The sequence below is a fragment of the Leptonychotes weddellii genome, chromosome 4, assembly GCF_054177405.1.
Source record: "Leptonychotes weddellii isolate Sample4059 chromosome 4, ASM5417740v2, whole genome shotgun sequence".
Lineage (NCBI taxonomy): Eukaryota > Metazoa > Chordata > Mammalia > Carnivora > Phocidae > Leptonychotes > Leptonychotes weddellii.
In genome coordinates, this window is record NC_138372.1 from 169,471,791 (window position 1) to 169,492,443 (window position 20,653).

The 20,653-nt window shown below is 67.3% G+C and overlaps 1 protein-coding gene across 1 annotated transcript in view; it reads left to right on the forward strand.

The window, feature by feature from the left end:
• Positions 1-19,971, forward strand: part of ADGRB1 (adhesion G protein-coupled receptor B1) — a 20,888-nt gene extending 917 nt beyond the window's left edge. Inside the window, exons 2-13 of the mRNA XM_081817150.1 lie at positions 5-147; positions 828-978; positions 1,555-1,624; positions 2,948-3,014; positions 5,220-5,305; positions 9,548-9,719; positions 12,568-12,663; positions 14,285-14,324; positions 16,487-17,169; positions 18,231-18,266; positions 18,392-18,496; positions 19,181-19,971. Coding sequence (XP_081673276.1) covers positions 5-147; positions 828-978; positions 1,555-1,624; positions 2,948-3,014; positions 5,220-5,305; positions 9,548-9,719; positions 12,568-12,663; positions 14,285-14,324; positions 16,487-17,169; positions 18,231-18,266; positions 18,392-18,496; positions 19,181-19,378 — 1,847 coding nt within the window. The 3' untranslated portion in view covers positions 19,379-19,971. The remainder of the gene's footprint in view (positions 1-4; positions 148-827; positions 979-1,554; positions 1,625-2,947; positions 3,015-5,219; positions 5,306-9,547; positions 9,720-12,567; positions 12,664-14,284; positions 14,325-16,486; positions 17,170-18,230; positions 18,267-18,391; positions 18,497-19,180) is intronic.
• Positions 19,972-20,653: the final 682 nt, after the last annotated feature.

Here is a 20,653-nt window from a genome sequence, read left to right on the forward strand (position 1 = left end):
GGAGATGAGGCCCCGTTGGGCACTGAGCCCGCTCTCTCCCATAGGTACATCCGCTCGGAGCGGTCTGTCATCCTCATCAACTTTTGCTTGTCCATCATCTCCTCCAACGCCCTCATCCTCATCGGGCAGACCCAAACTCGCAATAAGGTATGTGATCTCTGCCCTCCCCTGCACATCCCAGTGCGCCCAGGTGGGATGGGGCGATGGTGAGGACCCCAAAAGGATTCCAAGGAAGCTTAGGGAGGAGAGTGCTCCAGCCACATGGAGGCCTTCGTTCTCTGACTGCGGCTGTCCCCTGGTCAGGACATGGGGATGGGGTGTCTGGAGTCTCCAGCCGGACTGGCACTTTGAGATGGGCCGGTTCGAGCCCCCTGTCCCTGGCCCACCATGGGGGCCTGGACTGTCATCTTGTCTGTGTGTTGCCATGTGGCCTTGGGGGTGACTCGCCCTCCCCAGGGATCGAGTTCACCACCTCCCGGGGAAGATGGGCTCACACCAGAGCCTTTCAGCAGGCTCCTGCTGGCATGTGCTGTGTCTCCGGGTGGGTGAGGACGATGGGGCCGGGGGAGGTCTCTCTTGCTGGCCACCTGTGGGCCAGGTGGCACACACCCCCAGGGGGCAAGGACCCCAGATGTTCAACAGGCCACCTCGAGGCAGTGGACCAGGTGACCCTTCGGTGGCTTCCTGCTGGGGGGTCTGAGCTCGTGACCACTGCGGACACTGGGCTTGGGCCTCTCCCAGCCTCACCGAGCCCCTCCTGTGGAGCAGGCCTAGGGACGGGTGACCAGGCACCTGCCCCGCCTAACCCGCCCGCCTGCCCCGCGCAGGTGGTGTGCACGCTCGTGGCTGCCTTCCTGCACTTCTCCTTCCTGTCGTCCTTCTGCTGGGTGCTCACCGAGGCCTGGCAGTCCTACATGGCCGTGACAGGCCGCCTCAGGAGCCGCCTCATCCGCAAACGCTTCCTCTGCCTGGGCTGGGGTGAGCGGTGCCGGGCAGGGGTTGGTGGGCCCCCGCTTCTGACCTCTGTCCCCGCCCCTTGCGACCCCGTCCCCCACCCCCGGCCCTGGCCCCTGCTCGCTGTCCCCGCCCCTTGTGGCCCTGTCAGCCCCTCCCAGGCCCCTGCCGCTGACCCTACCCCTTGTGGCCCCGTCCCCCCACCCCCTGCCTTGCCCTCATCCTCCTGGGGCCTCCATGGGGTTGTCAGGTAAAATGTGATGCTAAGTTCTATTTGAATTTCAGATAATGGGGTTTTTTCTAAGGGTATCCCGTTTGGACACACAATAAAAAGGGTTTCTTTTTTATCTGAAATTCAAGTGTGATCCGGCGTCCTGCGTTTCGTTTGCTGACCTGGCCGCCATGCCTGCAGTCCCGTAGGCCCTCACCCTCATCCACCTCCTGTTCCCTCTCTCTCATGCTCAGCGTGACCCTATTCAGGGGCTTCAGAGGCACAGTGTGCCCCGATCGCCCCATCCACAGGGCTGGAAGGAGGCAGGGGGCGGACAGGGGCTTGGATGGTGGGGGAACCAACTCCCTTTCTTTCTGGTCCTTCTGCAGGGCTTCCTGCGCTGGTCGTGGCCATTTCTGTGGGATTCACCAAGGCCAAAGGGTACAGCACCATGAACTAGTGAGTCGGGGCAGGGTGGGGATGGGGTGGAGGCCGCCCGGCTCCCCCAGACCCTCCCACTGCCCTAGAAGGTGACAGCTGGCTGGTGCCCGTCTCACAGAGGAAAGCCAAGGCTGGGAGAGGCTGGGGGCCCCGGGACTGGAGGCTGGGGGCTCAGGGCCATCAGAGCTTCCCACCTCCTCCTTAGGTATCCTTGGACGGGTCTGTTAGCCTCAGTTTCCCCTCTGCACCAGTGTGTCCACCCCTGCACAACTATGGTGACAAGGGGGCTGTGTGGCCCCGAGGAGGGCAAGGCAGGTGGTAAGGGGCCTATTTCACAGATGAAGTCAGTGAGGCCCTGAAGGGTCAGCTGGGCCAGGCAGGTCCGGGGGCCTTGAATGCCAAGCCAGGAAGCTCGGGGTTACCCTAAAAGCAGTGTGGCTCCCCAGGGTAGGGGGAGAGGAACCACGGGCTGGAGGGGGACTGTGGCTACAGGCAGGGAGAGGAATGGGGGAGCCAGAGGCAAGAGGAGGGGTGGGTGCAGGTTGCGCAGGCTTGGCTCACCTTGGAGCCCCAGGGGGACAGGCCATGGCTGGGCCCTGGAGCAATGCCCCACTTGGGCAGCAGGGGCAGCGGACATGAATGAGGATCCAGTTACTGGAACCCCCGTAGGGTGAGTGCCAGGAGGTAACTATGGACACGGCCGCAGAGCTGAGAGGGTCAGGGGTGGGTCAGGGGAACACCAGGGCTTTTGAAGGCTGAAGAGGAGTTCGTCTGACAGCGTTGTCGGGGGACGCTCAGGGCAGAGGAAACGGCACGTGAAGACTGCGGTGTCTTCTCTGGGCCCAGGGCTCCTGCGGGCCACCATCCGTGGGGTCCAGGAGATTTGGGGAAGTGTGGGGCCGGTGACCACGTGTGGCGTGAGGAGGGGCCCGGCCAGACGTGTGAGCAGAGGCCTGGGTGACCCGGCCGCGGGGCCTGGGTTGAGTGGGCAGGTGGAGGGCCAGACCAGGGACCCAACCCAGAGCTCTGGCGTCGTGTCCTGAGGAAGGGTTTGTGCATGAGATTGGGGAGGGTGTAGGAGAGTTGGGGGTCCAGCCTGGGGTGGTCAGGACACCGTCCTTTGTGCTGTGTGGGTGCGAGCAGCCTGCCCCGTGCCTGTTTCTCCCTCCATAAACTGGGGTTCGTGGGGCCACGGGGGCCAGAGTGAGGTGCAGTGTGCTGGTGCGCAGGAGGGCCTGCCGGGTGCTGAGCTCCGTCTGCCGCTCCCCAGCGTCTCATCTGCCCTCCCGGGGGGGTGGGGACATCACGCCTGGCCACTGACCAGCCTGTCTCCCTCCCCAGCTGCTGGCTCTCCCTGGAGGGGGGACTGTTGTACGCCTTCGTGGGACCGGCCGCCGCTGTCGTGCTGGTACTGACCCCCTCCCCTTCGGCCCGGGCTGGGGCCTTGGGCTGGACCCATTGCCCCTTCAGGGTCACCGTGCTCACCGAGGGGTGGATGGCATTCCTGGCCCCCCCGACTTGCCCTCAGGGTACAAGGGTGCGGAGATGGGCTGGAGCGGGGGCCTTCTCTTTCCGTGAGCACCGCTCGCGTGGGGACCAGGCCCTGGCCGTGCACCTGCCAGGAGATCCTGTGGGTTCGGGGGCGAGTGGACAGATGGCTGACCAGGGCAGCAGGGAGCGCCAGCTCGGCCTGGGGGATGGGCAGAGCCTGAGGCTGGGGGGCCGGGGCCGGACCTTGCTGCCGCCGGCTGTCACGCTCCGGAGAAGGAAGCAGCTACCTGCTCTCCCTCGCCATGAATTCCCAGACGCCTTCGGGGAGGGATGTGAAACAGGGCCTTGGGGCACACGGGGTTACTGCCCCCGAGTTCGGGCTGGGCAGGGGGAGCCGGGCATGGCTGGGGGTCTGCGCCCACCCTGCCTGAGCCCATTGCTCTCCAGCCCTCTGCCCCTCACGCAGGGCCACACACCGCTCCGTGGCTCTGTGCGGGGGCACCCGGGCGCAGGCACGGGGAGGCTGGAGGGCCCCGCGTGGGAGGGTAGAGCGGTGGGCAGCTGGCCTAGCCCGAGGGTCCTGGCTCCTTTATTCCTCGAAGGGAGAGGCCTTCGTGCCATGCATGTCAATGCGGCCCTTCAGAGACCAGGCCAGCTCGCCATTTTAAAGACAGGCAACTCGGGAGCGCGGGAGGCTCAGATGATGGAGGCAGGAGCTGCCAGCCCCACGTCCCCTCCCAGGGTGTCTGCAGGGCAGGGCCAGTGCCGATCTGCCGTGGCCCCCAGCCCAGGGCCCCCTCAGTAACATGGGGACACGCCGCTCAAGCCGCGCAGAGCCTGCTTCGGGCAGGGTGATGCTGGCTGGTGGCCTGTCCCCCTCTGGCCCTGGCCTTGTCAGAACATGAGGTCACCCAGGAAAGATGCCTCCACCCCAGTCAGGCCCTCCGGCGCTGGTGCCCACATCTGGGAAGTGTCCGTTCGCACAGGGATGAAAGGCAGGGCCTGACCACGGCGGTGTGCGGAGTCAGGGGCGCTCAGGGCTGTGGGGCCGCGGAGAGTCGGCCTCCTTGTACCTCTGCATCCGAGGGGCCTGGGGCCAGCCTTCGTTCCTCAGTCAGGCAGCCTCTGCAGAGTGGGAGCCCAGGGGACGGCTTTCGGGGGGCAAAGGAATGAGCTGGAAGCTTCCCCACCAGGAGAAAAGGCCAAAGAGGGGAAACCCCAAGGTCTCCAGGGCCGAGGCAGGGCCGACGGGGGCCCCTTGGGGACAGCTGCTGTTTGCCGTAGGCGGTAGCTTGCGGGACGCGAACACCAAGGAGCACTTGCTAGGGTGCTGGCGCCCAGCGGGAAGGGGTCAGGAAAGGTGCCTTGGCAGAGAGCGCAGGAGCAGTGCGCCCCCAGGTAGAGCCCGGACGGGGACAGTGCCCCCGAGACGGCCCTCGAGGTGGGCCCCAGTGAGGGGTGAGCTCCCTGTCGTGGGAGGGATGTAAGGAGCAGGGGTGCTGAGAGGCTGGGGGCCGGCCACAGGGCACGCCTAAGCGTGGAGGCAGCTGGGTCAGCTGAGGTCCCTTCTGTGGTCGGAGCAGGCAGGCACCCTGGGAGTGCGCTGGAGCCAGCCTGACCTCTGACCCCTGGACAACAGGAACCCCAGCTCCACAAAGTGCTGCTGACCACCGTGGGGATGGCAGATAGGCCTCTGGGCCGTTCAGGGCAGACCACCCCGGGGATCCAGCCTGTCGGAGGGCCCCCCACATTACCCCTGCACCCCCGCTGGGTCATGCTGGCCCCTTCTCACGTCCACCCCCGCCGGGCAGGCTTCCAGATCCTCGTGGAGCGGGTCACGCAGGAGGGTCACATGGGGGGCGTGAGCTGGAGCTCCTCGCCCTGAGTGGGGTCTTGTGGCAGAAGGACCCCACCCAACAGCCAGGGCTCTGGGGAGAGTCGGCCAGGCCCAGGAGAAGGTGCTGGGGGCCTGGAGAGCCTGTGCCGTGGCCCCCCTCCTGGCCTGGGGAGTGTGTGCCCAGAGCAGTGCTGCGGGCAGGAGCACACGCCGAGCCCTGGTGTGGAGCCCGGAGCCCGGAGGGCAGTACCCCACCCCCACACCCGGCTCCTCTCTGCCTGGCAGGTGAACATGGTCATCGGGATCCTGGTGTTCAACAAGCTTGTGTCCAAGGATGGCATCACGGACAAGAAGCTGAAGGAGCGGGCAGGGTAGGGCGGGGCCCGCCAGGGCTCCTCACCTGCCTTGAGTCGAAAAGACCCAGAGCCCACTCACTCCCCGCCAGGCCCCAGAGCAGGCGGGGAAACCGGAGCACAGAGGTCTGTGTAGGCTCACAACCAGCCCCGGCCTTGCCCTGTGCCTCAGTTTCTCCGTCTGGCCTGTGGCAGGTCCTCAGAAACCGTGAAGCCAGTTGTTTTCAGAGACCCTGCCCCTGCAGGGACCACTGGGGTGGTGGGCGGGAGCCCCCGGCCTCCCCCTTCCCTACCATGGGGCCGGGTGACCCCAAGCGAGGATGTAACTTGCCCATCCTTATGGTGCCTTCAGCGACAGGAGAGGACAGGGGACAAATAGGGTGTTCCTCCCGCGTGGGGAGCTGAGCCCAGAGAGGGCAGTGCGTGGCCAGAGGGCACGTGGTCCCGAGCGACTGGGCAGTGCCCAGCAGTGCTTGGGACAGGCCTGCTCCTGCAGCCCCCCAGAGCATGGGAGCACTGAGGTCACCGAGGGGCCAAGTCCGGGCTGAGACAGACCCCTCTCTCCGTCCTGCCCCAGCCCTCTGAGCCCTCCTCACCTCACCTCTGCCTGCTGCTCCGTTCGTCCCTCTGCCCTGGCTGGTGTGTGTGGGGGGGTCCCACCCTGCTCCCTCTGTGCCCTCTTCGGTGTCTGTCTCTGTCTCTGTCTCCGTCCTCTTCCTGCGCCTCCTGCTTACCCTATAGCTTCAGGACACCATCCCCTGGGGTCCCTGATGGCTTCTGGTCTTGGTCAGAAGCCTGCTGCACAGCTTTGGAGGAGGTGTGTGATCCGGAAGCTGGCCTCGCCGTCTGTAGGCCAGGGTGCTCCACTTGCTGGGCGCCGTCCCCTGGCATTGGGGACTGACGCGCCCACATGCGTTCCTGGAAGGCCCCGGGCGGCGCGCCAGGCCCCGTTTGGTTTGCTTCCTACAATAACCCCCGAGGCCGGCTCTCCTGTTCCGTTCCCGTTTGTACAGCCGAGAGAACTGAGGTTCAGGCAGGGTGAGCGGCTGGTTGCGGGGAAGGCGCTGGAGTCCGGCGTGTCCGTGTGGCTGGCCGCCGCCTCGGGCCCCGTCCTGGGCGTGCAGCGGGTGCCCCGGCTCAGAACGCTCCTGGCGGCGCCCGCGGGGCCGTGCACAGAGCCCCGCTCCCACACGGACAGGAGGCACCCTGCACACCGCTGTGTGCTTGCTCGCGTGAACACACACACACACGGGGCCCGTGGGAGGACGCTGCCCAGCTAGCTCCCCGAACCCCAGCGCACTGGCAGACAGAGCCCTTGCCCCCTGGCTGGGGCGGCGCGTGGTCAGGGCGGATTCGGGGGGACCAGAGGGAGGTGGCCGTGGCCTCCCCCTGGGAGTTCTGCTTCTCTGTGCAAACGTGGCAGATCGGCTTCCCCTCTGCTCCGCACGGGCACGCATGGGTGCTGGACCCGGACCGCCCCCGCCTCCCCATGGCTCCCCTGCTTCCCCCGGGAGCCCCCCGCCCCCCGCCCCCCAGGACCGGCCTAGGGAGGCGCAGGCCGGATCGCTGCGGTCGGTACGCTCTCTGCCCCCGTCTGCGAGAACAGGGTCTGCTCTTGTCTCAGGCTTTGAATCTCACTTCCAGTCAGCTGCCCCGGGCCCCCTCGGGCGCGCCCTCAAACGTGCCAAGTGTGGGGCTCTCTCTGCGGCCGCCGCCGCCGGTAATGCCATGTTCGTGCGTCTTCGCGCTGACGCACCCGCCGGGCTCCGCTCTCCTCTCAGCTACACTCTGTTTTAAGCTTTTCCTGTCCTCTCTGTTGCCTCTGCCGGCCACTCTGGGGGTCCTCCCCTAGCCGGCCCTTCGCCAGGCTCCTCTCCCCCATCTCCTGGGGCCTTGGGACAAGGCCGACCGGAGGGTCAGTGCTGCCGGGATGGGATGGGGCCGGGTCAGCGTGAGAACGTGCTCGGCTGGCTGGTCATTGGCGTGTGGTCGTGCTGGGGGCTGGGGTGCACTCTGCGTGTGCAGCGTGAATGTGTGAGAATGTGTGGGTGTGCGTGTGTGCATGTGTGAGCGTGTGTGAGTGTGTAGGCCCTGCTGCACCGTGGCGGCCGCGGGTTTGGGGCAGGACGGGTCCGTTGAGACAGAAAGCTGTGTTGGGAGGGCCAGCGGGGACAAGGCTCTGGGCGCACGCGCTGTTTGCTTCACGCGCCAGGCTCTGCCCTGGGATAGGCCTGTCACGAGAGCCTTGGGGGCCATTCCCTGAGAGGCCAAGTGGCAGGTTGGAGGCAGCGGCCCTGCCCCCCATCTCCGCTCCTGCCCCTCCCCCGGAAGGCATCGGACTTTCCAAAGGGCGGGGGGGGTCCCCAGTGTCCCCGGGCCTGCACCCGCTCCTCCCCCCGCCCTCCGCCCTCGCAGAACCCTGCAGAGGCTGGGCTGCAGGAATTCGAGTAGTTTATGCGTCCCCAGGCCCCAGCCACCTGCTACCTGCTTCAGGCCTAGATGTCAGGCCCCAGGCCCCAGGGAGGGTGACTCACAGCAGGATGAGACTTCCCTGGGAGAGGCTCTGCCCTGCCCTCCTGTTCCCAGCGTGGCCGGAGGTCTGCTTCAGAAGGGAGGAGGGAGACTAGGCAGGCCCCCCACCCCCGCCATGGGGAGACGCAGAGGTTCGGGGTCGGGGAGGGCAGTGCGCGTAGACATGGAGGGCCCGCTTCTTCAGGCTCTCCAGCAGGTGCGGAGAGAGGCGGGGCTGGGTGCCGGGATCCCGGCTGGGGGCCTCCACCCTGGAAGGGGAGGTGGGGCGGGTCTTGAAGTCTAGTTTGGAAGCTCGTGCAGTGGCCAGGAGAGGAGAGGCGTGGGGGCTTCAAGGCAACTCCTGGCTCTGGCTCGAGCCACTGGGCGGCTGGGCAGGGAGCCATCCTGGAGAAGAAATGGGTCTGGGGCCAGGATGGGGACCTGGGTCCTGGAGCAGGGAGGGGGCAGGGAGGGGCAGGGAGAGGGGGGAGGCGGGCCTGTCTTCTGTGCTAGAGCCCAGGCAGGACAGAGAGGACGCAGGAGCCGAGAGCACAGTTCTGGGGAGAGCTCCTGCCACCACCCCCTGACCAAGGTCCTGCTCCCTTGGGGGTGCTTCTCCAGGCCGGCCTTGAGGTCCTTCCAGCCTCTCTCCCACCGGCCCCGTGCCCCCAGCTCCTTCCTGGTGTTCCTTGTGCCCCTCCCCCCTGCCCACTCCCCACTAACTCTGCCCCACCTCCTCATCCTTTTGACAAGGGCGTCCTGTAAGGCGGGGAGCAGGTGGTCCTGACCTCGGCCCCCACCCCGGGCATGACAGTGGCCCCAGCGGCTCCTTGGAGCCCCTGCACGGCAGTCACCTGCCCATGGGGGCTTCCGGAGGTCGTCATGGTGGTGAGGGTGGGGTCTGGCCCATTCCCCAGACACCTGCTGCACGCCAGCCGTCCGCAGGCGCCGTCTGCCCTCACCACAGCGCCTCAAGGACGTGGCACGGTGACGGCGCCGTCGGGAAGAGGCAGGCGCAGAGCAGCCGCGATGCAGCCCGCGGTGGCACAGGGAGGTGCCCGGCGGCAGAGGGCAGTGCCTGCCGTGGGCGCCCCTGGAGGCAGCCCCTCCCCTGGGGGCCAGCAGAGCAGGGCCTGCCAAGAGGATGAAGTGCCTGTGGGTCTCTGTCCTCGTCTCTGCCTCCCCACCCTTCTCTGTCTGGCCCTGTCTGTCTGTCTGTCTGTCATCTCTCTCTCCTCCTGGAGCAGCTCTCTGGTCCTCTCTCTTTGTCTCCAGAGCTCAGAGGCTGGCCAAACAACCCCCTCCATGGCCGCCTTATGTTGGGGCCCTGGACCCCTGGCGGGGGGGGCGGGGGGGCGGGGGCGCCTGAGGGCCCTGGGAGCTGGAACCAGCAGGGGCCGTGGCCCCCCAGCTCCTGCCTCCAGTGTGCCTCCCCTCCTGGGGCCTCCTGGACAGTTAGGAACCTGGGTCTCCCAGAGAGGTCCCTCCCTCCCTGCTGCCCAGCCGCCGGGGATCACCCTCGGAGTCTCCGGTCTCCGCTGTGCCAGCCCTCAGGCCGCTGGGCAGGTCTGGGGGGCGCAGAACGCTGCTCCCCAGGAGGGGCTGCGAGGCTGGTGGGCCGGGTTCCTCTAAGGACTGGAGGGGAGAGGAGGGAGAGGAGGTGAAGCCCAGCGGGGGGGGCGGGGGTGCCGGGGCGGGGCGGGCGGCCGGGGCCAGGCCTGACGCGGCCGCCCGCTGCACGGTCCACAGGGCCTCGCTCTGGAGCTCCTGTGTGGTGCTGCCCCTGCTGGCCCTGACCTGGATGTCGGCCGTGCTCGCCGTCACCGACCGCCGCTCAGCCCTCTTCCAGATCCTGTTCGCCGTCTTTGACTCGCTGGAGGGCTTCGTCATAGTGATGGTGCATTGCATCCTGCGCAGAGAGGTGGGCCGCGCGGGCGCCCCCCCCAGCCCTCGGCGGGGCAGATTCTGGGCCCAGTGGGAGGTGGGGGGCGCAGCTTCGGGGCCCCTCACTTCTGTGAGGCGGGGCGGCCCGGCTGCCGGAGCCGTGGCTCGTCAGTGTAAGCGCTTCTTCCCGGCTCGGACCCGGAGGGGGCTCTGTCCTCCTGGGGTCTTTGGGACCGAGGGCCACCGGCACTGTAAGCGGCTTTCAGCACAGCTGAGGCTCCTGTCCTGGCGCCCTCTGGGCCTCTCCCGAAGGGAGCAAGAGATGGCCAGCTGTCCCGGCTGCCGGCTGCCCGGTATGGCAACAGTCAAGGGGACCCACTCCCATCTCAGGGGGGTCGGGATGTGGAAGAACGTGCTCTTGACACGGATGGAAGAGGTGCCACCGTGAGGCTGGACGAGGCCCGGATGGCCACAGAGGCTGAAGGGGCAGGAGTGGGTGGGCAGACACGTGGAATTATCTCCCCTCGGAACCTCCTAGAAAGATGACAAAGTGATTTTAAAAGCACTTAGATTCGAAGGGATGAGGAGAACAGGGGAAGGGTTTTGCAGCAAACCCCGTGCTTTTGGGGAGAGGAGGACAAGGGGTCCTGAGCTCAGCCCACCCGAGGCAGCCCGGTCGGCAGCGGGTGTGGGGGGGGCGGGCAGCAGCTGCTTCACATCCTGGAGCCAGAGCGCTTCTAGAAGGGGGGCTCCCGGGCCCTCCGGATGCCCAGGGAAGGTCTGCAGGGGGCGGCTGGTGGTCCGCTTCAGGAGCGGCTTGGACCCCCTCCTGGGCTGGCAGCGCTGCCCCCACCCAGCCTCCCCCACCTGCAGCCCCACTGTCCCGGGTGGGGCCCTGGTCTGGGGGCACCCAGCACAGCTGACAGCATGCTGAGACAGGGACGCGTGAGCTGCACCCTGGCTCTGGGGCACCCCGTCGCCTGAGGCCCCCAGGCGGGAGGAGAGGCGAGCGCAGAAAGATGGGAGGACCAGGAGCCCGCGTTTCTGGTGTTGCGACGGCCCCATTGACAAGCTCCCGCCCACAGCCCCTCCTCCCGCCACATGTAAATGTCCAGTTGGGCATGAGCGTCCCCTCTGAAATCCTGAGGACCCGGAGAGCCTGTGCCCGAAAAGCCACAGACCCGAGCAGCCGCGGGCCCCAGGCACAGCCCCGAGCTGGCGTCCCCAGAGAGGGGGACCGCCCCTGCTCCCCAGCCCTGCACCCGTGGCTGCCTGGCCCCGGCCGCCTTTACTTGTGCTAGTGGTTCTCACCGCGGGCCACCTGCTGCCCGTCTTCCACACACGGGCCAGCTCCACACACAGGCCTGTCGCTTCGGTGGCGGGTAGCCAGATGCCACACTCCGGCCAGGCTCTAAGGCCCTGCTCTCGGCCCTCGGCTGCCTGGCTTCCAGGAAATGAGAAGGGCAGGCTATCAAGAAGGAACATCCGAGAATAGGAGGGAGCTTGTAGGAGTTCAAACCCCGGGAGCAGACGCGGGAATATCTGGAGGGTGGGCCCACGCCGGGGGAGAGTCAGGCGCCCCCGAAGACACACGACTTCCCCATCAGCCCTCTGTGACCTCCCAGGTCCCACACGTGGAGTTTGTGCTACAGGGATCCTGCAGCCAGGGGAAAGTCGGGAGAGGGTCTCCGTTGGGAGGGGTTGAGGAGGCCATGCTGAGGAAGACGGGCCAGGAGCAGGTGGGCAGGGGCGATGCCAGGCAGCTCCGGCCAGCACGGTGGGTGTGGAACATTGGGCAGGTGGACGAGTAAGGTGGTCATCTGAGTCTCCTGGGGGGAACAGAGGGGGTGAGGCTGGCCAGGTGGCCTTCCTGGAGGAGGAGGCCACGAGGCACTTGGGGAGACCATCTGCTCTTCATGCCAGTGGAGAAATGCTTTCCCATCTGCCATCTCCTGGACTGCGGCCTGCCTGCACTGGGCACACCGTAGGTGCTTCGAGATGTTTGCTGGGCAGGTCAGTGAGTGCAAGGACGGGAGGAAGGCGCACCTGCACTCGGCCCAGCGGCCCTGAGGCCAGTGAGGCCCCAGCACTGCCTCTGATCAGCTGTGTGGCTGCGGCGGCGGGGGAACAGGTCCCCAGGTCTGCACTGGGTCTGAGTCTGAGCCAGGAACCCCCGGCGCACCCTCCTCCCGTTCACTCAGGATGCCTCCTCCAGGAAGCCCTCCATGCTTTCGCCGCCCCTGTGCCTTCCCTTATTCCCTTTGCACGTCATGGCCGTGAAGCTCAGCTCCTGAGGGTGGGCGGTGCTCGCTGCTGCGCCCAGAGCAGGCGGTGGTGGAGACGGTGCAACAGCCGACGCCCTTCGCTCACACTGACCGGCTCTGTCCGTCCTCTGCGGGCGAGCTCTGTGCCGGCTGCTTGGGTGGCCCCTGGCACGGAGCCACCATCACCCCCTTTCTGAAGAGTCCGTGGCCATAATGCCTGAGACCTCCCTCGACGGAGCACGCCCCACAGACGTGCTGTCTCCCCCCAAGGGCCCTTGAGGACACTCGGGGGGCGCGTCTCCAGGGGAGTGAGGGCAGGGCCCCCCGCTTGCCCGGCTGCTGTGGACTCCAGTGCCCTCCTCAGGCTGACGGCCGGTCCGTCCGGACAGACTCCAGCGAGGAGGGCTGCAGCACGTTCGCGGGGGGTCCAGAGCTCCCTGACTTTGGAATTTCACACCCATGAAGGGCACAGAGAGCACCTCCGAGAGGGAAGGGCGGCGGCCCCCCCCCACAGGCCACCCTCGCAGAGACCCCACCCCGTGCTACTCGCCCTTACCTTCCCGCCATCCCACGAGGATGCCGTCTGGGGCTGCTGGGGACCGCTGTGCTCTCTCTCCCCAGGTCCAGGACGCCGTGAAGTGCCGCGTGGTGGACCGCCAGGAGGAGGGCAACGGGGACTCGGGGGGCTCCTTCCAGAACGGCCATGCCCAGCTCATGGTAGGGCTCAGAGCTTGGTGCCCCCAGCGGTGCTGCCTCACGCTGCTCAGAGCTGCTCTGGGCTCCAGCAGTCCTTAGGAAGAGCTCCGAGCCCAGTCTGAGGCTGGGCACACTGAGGCTCACCAAGGTGACATCCCCGGCCCAGGGTCTGAGGGCGGGCAGGACCAGATGGTGAGAGTCTGGCTGGGGATGGCATCGGCGCACCCCCACCCCCGCTACCACAGTGCCCTCGCCCAGATGCCAGCCTCAGGGGGCTGTCGCCTCAGCTGCTGCCCTCCTGCACCCTGTACCTCTCATGCCCCCCTTGTTGCCCTCCAGCCTGGCCAGGATGGGACTGGGCTCCCTCGGTCTCCAGCCGGCAGACCAGCCCTGGCCTGTCCACGCACCCTCCCCCCTGCCATGGCCTTGTCCCAGCCACGTCCCCTTGGGCCCCCAGCATCACACCTGGCGTGCAGCCTGAGGCACGGCACGGCCCTCCCACCCTGCTGCCCACCTCGCAGGTGTCCACTAAGATGCCACCTCCAGGGAGCCCTCCCTGGCCGCCCGCCCCCACTCTTGCCACCAGGCCTCCTGTTCAGGTCTTGGTGGCATCCTGGCTGAATTCTCCACATTGTTGCTGGTGCCGTGAGCCTGGCAGGCAGGGGGTGCTCATTCAGTCCTCGGGGTGCCCAGCCTCCCCATGGTGGTTGTGAGCATCACAGGCAGGGCCTCAGCAGATGCTGGCCGTCGGACCTGGGGAGGCTACTTGGGTCCTCAGGGGCGAGGGCAGGGGTCCCAGACCCCCAGGCACTGCTCCGGGCCCGCGACCTGTGACCTCAAGCCAACCTCCGCGTTTGCAGAGGGGGAGCCTCTGGTTTTCCACAGCCCCAGGAGAAGACCACGCCCCCGCCGGTGGCCCCGCCCACCGGGCTCTCTGGGGGCGGGGCCTGGGTCACCCACTGTCGCCTGCGCCCGTCCCAGGCTGGGAGGGGGCAGGTGCTCTAGCAGGGAACTCCGCCACTGCTCAAGGGACAGCTGGTCTCACCCCAGCACCGACATCTGTGTCCGCAGCCTGTTCTGCTTCTCTGGCCGGCTGGCCTCCATTTCCTCATGCCCGGGGCTGTGGTGAGGACTACAGGTGACATCCTGCACACTGGCAGGTGGCGGCCTGGGCGGCAGGGGCTCTGGCGTGAGACCCTCTGTGCCCCCCGCCCCATCGGGGGACGTGAGGGACAGAGCGAGGGGGTCTTGGGCTGCAGTCCCAGGGGCCAGCGGTTGGGGGAGACTGAGCCAGGGGCGCCAGAGCGTCAGTGAGCTGCAGTGGGACCAGCCTCCCGCTTCCCAGCTAAGCCACAGGCGCCGGGAAGGAGCCCCCGTGCACACGCGTGTACACGCACACACGCGTGTGCGCACACAGGCAAGAGCACGCGGGCGCGGGGCCCCCCACCAGGGCCCACGCGAACACACGAGCACACGGGCAGCCTTGAGCTCGTGGCGCCCGTCAGCACTCAGGAGCCTGCACGCACGTGTGCACACACACCCCTCCGAGGTACAGCTCCGGCTCGGCCGCTTCCCGCCAGCCCGCAGGCAGCCCTGCCTGCTCACTCGCAGGCCCTCACCCCTCCCCGCCTCTGTCTTGCAGACTGACTTCGAGAAGGACGTGGATCTGGCCTGTAGATCAGGTGAGCGCCTGCCAGGTGAGAGCGACAGGTGGCCCTCGCCTGGGCCCACTTGCTTCCTTTCCTTTTCTCTGTGCGTCTGTCTGTCCATCTGTCTGTCCTCATCCCACCGCCCGCACAGCGAGGTTGGATCAGACCCTCCCCCGGGAGGCCTGGTCAGCACAGGGCCCGGCCGCACCAGCCACTTCCTGCCTCCCCTCCCGCTGCCCTGAGGCTGCAGGCAGGGCCTGTGGAAAACTGTCCTGGAGCTCAGGCTCAGCAGGGGTGAGGCCCATGCTGCGCGGGCGGAGCTCTTAGCCCAGGAGCAGACCCTGGGGTCCCCTGCGCTGGGCCTGGCCCTGTCCTCTCCCCGCCGTGCCCCCCGCCTCAGCAGCCGCACACAGTTCCGTTCTTTGCTTTCCACGCTCTTCATTGGGGCAGTGAGGCTGCCCACCTCCACCCTGCCACCCAGCTCGCCACCCACCCCTGCCTGCCCTCCCTCAGGGCCCACGCTCTGTGTGGTCTTCATGTCTTCATCCCCAGTCCATCCACGGGAGGGTCGGTCACACTTTCAGACCCGGGGGGGGCGGTGGATAGCAGTGGGAGCCGAGGGAGAACAGGGAGAAGGACCTACCACTGAGCCCTAGGCTAGCGCTGAGTTTCCTGGAACCAAGTGGAAAAAGGGACTCAATTGCCCAATGAGAGGGAGCCCCTCAAGGGTCACTGTTCTGTGACCCGGGCGTCTGAGGCAGTGACAGGCAGTATCTTCCGGAGCTGTGGAGAACCAGCTGGCCACACTGCCTTGCATCTGTCAGATATTTGCGGAGCATCTTCTCTAGAGACAGCCGTGGGGGCAGGGCCTGGAACAGCTGCAGGTTGGCAGTGTCAGCTGCTGCCAGGTGGAGCCGGGAGGGCTTCCTGGAGGAGGTGGCCTCTGGTTGGGTTGAACGGAGGACTGGACAGAATGGTCTTCCACCTTCTGTCTTGGTCTTAGGCAGCCTTCCTGAGTGGTGGCCCCAAGACTCGGGGGCCTTCGGAGGCTGGGGCCCAGCCCTGCTCGGGTTGTCCTGGCCTCTCTGAGCCTCCGATTTCTTCCTCGTCAGTAAGCTGGCCCAGGCGGGCCTGTGGCCTCTCAAGCACCTAGTGGCTGGGGGCCGGGCTGGGGGTGAGGGGGGCACACCAGCTGTAGCTGGGGGTCTAGAGGATGTGGGGCTGAGTATGCGGGAGACCTGCAGCTGGGTCTGTGCAGGGTCTGTGCTGGGTCTGTGCTGGGTCCACGGGGCTTAGCGCTCACTCAGGCAGACCAAGAGACCTCACTAGGGGAACGCAGGTTTGGCGGATAAGATGGCAGGTCCCCTGCTGGGCCGCCCCGAGGATGTCGGCGCCTGGAGGCTGGAGATGAGAGGGGGCCCGGCCCTGTCTGAGAGGAGGGAGAGGACCAGGGAGGGGATGGCGAGTGACCGTCTGCTGGGAGGGTGTGTGCTCGTGGGGCGGCTGCAGGAAGCAGCTAACACGCGCTGCTGGTGTTCGGGGGCTGGGCAAGTCTGTGGCTGGGTGCCCGTGCACCCAGCCAGCAAGGACAGGGCCCTGCGGTCACAGCAAGCTTCTGGGGACGGGCCCTGAGTGGGGCGCGGGTGGGCAGCTGGGCCTGGCAGCCGTGTGCTCTCCACGGGCCAGTGAGGCTGGACTGACTGGTAGGAGTGGGGCAGGGGGTGGGCCAGCAGGAGCCCGGGTCAGGGGTCATGCGTCCCTGTCCCCCCGCAGCCGAACGGAAGTGGGCAGCTAGGCGTACGGGACACGGCACCCGGGATGGGCCGCCCTGCCCCCCCCCCCACCGTGAGGAGCTGTGTCCCTGCACTTCCCAGAAGCGAGGGCTGGCTCCAGGGCCAACGGGGCCCCCCAGCTGCCAGGGAGTGCACTGTGTGGGTGGTGGTCATTTGTCCTCCTGTCTGCAGAGCAGACAGGAGCACCCCACGTTCCAGCCTTGTTAGAAGAGGCAAAGGAAACCCAGCCACCCCAGGGGCACACACCACATGGTGGCCCCGCTGACCAAGGCAGAGGGTGGCCTGCAAGGGGGCCCGGGCGCTGGGAACCGCAGCTTCAGGGCTGTCAGAGGGGGTGTGCCCGATCGGGCCCTGGCCGGGGCACCCCCGAGGCCGGCCTGACCTCCTCGCCTGTCCCCACAGTGCTGAACAAGGACATTGCGGCCTGCCGCACGGCCACAATCACGGGCACACTCAAGCGGCCGTCGCTGCCCGAGGAGGAGAAGCTAAAGCTAGCCCACGCCAAGGCGCCCCCCGCCAACTTCAACAGCCTGCCAGCCAACGTGTCCAAGCTGCACCTGCACGGCTCGCCCCGCTGCCCGGGCGGCCCCCTGCCCGACTTCCCCAACCACTCACTGACCCTCAAGAAGGACAGGGCACCCAAGTCCTCCTTTGCCGGTGATGGGGACATCTTCAAGAAGCTGGACTCGGAGCTGAGCCGGGCCCAGGAGAAGGCCCTGGACACCAGCTACGTAATCCTGCCCACGGCCACAGCCACGCTGCGGCCCAAGCCCCAGGAGGAGCCCAAGCACAGCATCCACATCGATCAGATGCCCCAGACCCGCCTCATCCACCTCAACATGGCATCTGATGCCGGCCTCCCTGCCCGCAGCCCACCCACCCGCCAGCCCCCAGGCGGTGGGCCCCCGGAGGCCCCCCCTGCCCAGCCCCCACCGCCCCCACCCCCCCCACCCCCGCCACCCACCCTGGAGCCAGCGCCCCCCAGCCTGGGGGAGCCTGGGGAGCCTGCTGCCCACCCGGGGCCCAGCTCGGGGGCCGGGACCAGGAACGAGAACGTCTCCACCTTGTCCGTGAGCTCCCTGGAGGTGAGGGCAGCCCAGGGGCCCCGGGGGCAGGGCGTGCCGCGGGCAATGCTGGTTTGGGCTGCAGCCAGTGTTAGGAAGTCCAAGCCTGGGAATGCTGGGGGCCAGTGTCCCGGCTCCCCCCTGCTAGAAGGAGTCCCTTGACAAGAAGGGGGACATGCTGGGGAGCTGGCTACTGACGGGGCGTGCCCGAGGACCACCCCCCGCCCCCCGCCATCCTCATCCTGTTCTCTAGCCACGCTGCCCCTGGCGCTGCTGAGCCCTCGTGACAGGGAGCTTCTGGCCTGCGCCAAAACGGGGGTCTCTCCCATTGCAGAGAGGCCCACCAAGCTGGACTTGAGCCGGCTTGAGTCTAGCCCCTTCTGTGGTTGTGGTCAGGGCAGCAAGTCTCTCCTTAGACCAACCTGAAACTTAGACTTGACCCCAAGCCCACCCAGCCTGTGCAACATGGGGCTCAGAGACTCGATTGGAGGAGCATTGCCGAGCACCCTCAGGGAGCCCCACCCTCCCCATGGGACCATGCTCCCACCTCCTGGCTCACTGCCTCTGTGGCCCCCCGGCTGTGCTGCTGCCCTGCGTCCAATGCTCCTTGTCCCTGGGGGCATGTTCTGGGCAGGCGAAGCCCGATACCCTTGCCCAGCACTGGCACTGGCCTGGAGGCGGGAGATGGCCCAGGGGACAGTCCGGCTCCTGTCAGCTGGGACAGAAAGTGATGAAGAGCTTCTGCAGGTTCACCCCCACTCGGGACCTGGAATACCAGAGCCCCAGGTTGTCATGGGGCAGAGAGCCCCCTTGGGACTGTCACTGCCCTCTGGGGCCACGCCTCCTGTCCACCCTCTTCCCGCAGAGCCCTCCGGCTGGGCCCCCACTGTCTAAGGCAGCGGGTGGCCTGAAAGGGGCCCTCAGAGGCGTGTCCTCCAGGGCTTGGCTGAGACCCCGAGAGGAGGCCTGGGGTGAGGGGTCCCTGGTCTCCCCCATCCTCAGGCAAGGAGGGGCCGGGACCTGCGGCCCAGGAGGTTTTAGGGAACGGCTTGCAAATGGGCACAAACCTCTTCTCCCCACAGCGGCGGAAATCGCGGTATGCAGAACTGGACTTCGAGGTGGGTCCTGGCGTCCCCTCCCCCACACGGCCGGGCTGGAGGTGCTCTGAGCCCTTCCAGCAGGCAGGGAGGGGCAGGGCAGCCCCCCTCCGGGCTCAGGCTCCGCCACCCCTCCCGACCCGCAGAAAATCATGCACACGCGGAAGCGGCACCAGGACATGTTTCAGGACCTGAACCGGAAGCTGCAGCACGCGGAGAAGGACAAGGAGGTGCTGGGCCCAGACAGCAAGGTCTGGAGGGGGGCGGGGCCCTGGGGTGCTGGGTGGGGTGGCGGCGCGGGACGGGGCACTCCGGGAGAGCCCTTAGGTAAGGCTGTCTCCTGCCCTTCTTCTTCCCACCCTCCCCATTCATTCGCTCTTTCCTGCGACCTTTCCTGGAGACTGGCCTGACCTGGCCCATGCTAGACCCTGGAGGGCAGGGCAAGCCAACGGGAAGGCCCTGGGGAGGGTGGAGGCTGTCTGGAGGGGTGGGGGCGCGCTGACTCCTGGGGCCCCGTCTGGAGGGCTGGGGGTGCAGTGACTCCTGGGGCCCCGTCTGGAGGGGTGGGGGTGCACTGACTTTGGGGCCCTGTCTGGAGGGCTGGGGGTGCACCGACTTTGGGGCCCTGTCTGGAGGGGTGGGCCGTGCACTGGCGAATGGTCAGGTTGCCTCCCAAGGAAGCCTACGGCCAAGGGAGTGGTGCCAGACAGCTGCCCTTCACCGTAGGCCTTCTCCCCCCACCCCCAGTGCCGACCCCACAGTGGGAGGCGCTCTGCTCCTGGGTCACCTGGGATCTCCCCCCACTCCCCGCCTCTCCGCTGTCTCGGGCCCCTTCTTCTCTGTTCTGACTGTCGCCTGCATTCTTTCCCTGCTCCCCATCTGATTTTGCTCCGTGGCCTCCCTCACGGCCCCTCCCTCCGCCCACTGGCCAGCAGCCAGAAAAGCAGCAGACACCCAACAAGCGGCCCTGGGAGAGCCTTCGGAAAGCCCACGGGACGCCTGCGTGGGTGAAGAAGGAACTGGAGCCGCTGCCGCCGTCCCCACTGGAGCTGCGGAGCGTGGAGTGGGAGAAGTCGGGCGCCACGATCCCGCTGGTGGGCCAGGACATCATCGACCTCCAGACTGAGGTCTGAGCAGGTGGGCGGCAGCCACGCACCGGGCCACGAGGAGGGATGCTGCTCTGCCCGCTCCTGCTACGGGACGGGCACAGACATGCTCTCGGGCTGTGGGCCAGGCCCGCGTCCCGGCCTCAGGGTGCTCGGACGGCGGCCCTGCGGAGGCCCGCCCTGCTGGGACCAGAGCCAGACGGGACAGGAGGCACCAGCGGCCCGCGGGGGCACAGGGCTCCAGAGGCCGGAAGGTGCCTCAGACTCTGCCCTCCTCCAGCCCAGCCCCGGCGGGCAGGCGGGCGGGCCGCGGACAGGGGCCAGGCCAGGTGCGGCCAGCATCCCCGGGATGCCTGCCGAGCTGCCGCAGCAGAGGACCAGCCTGCTTGGCCCAGCTGGCCTGGCACCATTTTTTAGACATCCCTACCCCTCGGGAAGCAGCCCCCCACCACCTTTCCAGGGCCCGGGGCCCCTCCCCAGACCCAGGTGGAGAGCACAGCCCTCGCTCACCTGCGCAGACCCCAGGGGCAGGACTAGAAGCCCACTCCGGGAAGAGCAGGGGTGGGGAATCTATTTTTTCTCTCCTTTTCTTTTCTTCAATAAAAAGAATTAAAAACCCACGTTCCGTCTGTGTGGTCTTCCTCTGGGCTGCCCAAGCCACAGCCCCATGGCTTTCGCGGAGCGGCCTTGGGTCCTTCCACGGGGGTCAAAAGGGCCCGGGAGGCCTGGTGGGCACGGGGCTCCACCCCTGCACCCTGCCTGGGAGTCAGGAGCCCACACTGTGTGGACCTTGGCCCCCAGGCCCACGGTCGTGTGGCCCCCAGGGGTGCTATGAGGAAACTGATGGGGACCCTCGGATGCTGGGCTCCCTTGCTCCCCTTCCCCCAGACTTTTAGACCCACAAGGGGTCGTTGGCGTGTGATGTCCCTGTGCCCTTGCCTTTGCCCGGGGGAGGGGGGAGGCAATCTGAGACTGGGGCAGAGTACGTGGAGGGAGGGAGGGAGCCGGGGCCCCGCTCCTTCCAGCTGACCTTGGTGTGCCCAAGATCTCCTCCAGGACCCTGGCCCTCTGCCTCACCCCTGGCCCACGCACCTCCCCCTTGGTCCTGGGGCAGGCGTGAGAGACAAATGTGGACATGCCCAGAGCCGCGCCCCCTGCTCCATCCTGCCCTGCCCTCTGCCACCTCCCACCTTGGCCCGTGGCCCACAGCTTGCCTGGTTTCTGAGCCTGAACCTTTGAGAAGCTCGTCCCTGCGAGCGGAAATGCTTGCCTCTCCTCGGTGTTTCCAGCAGGGGACAGCCT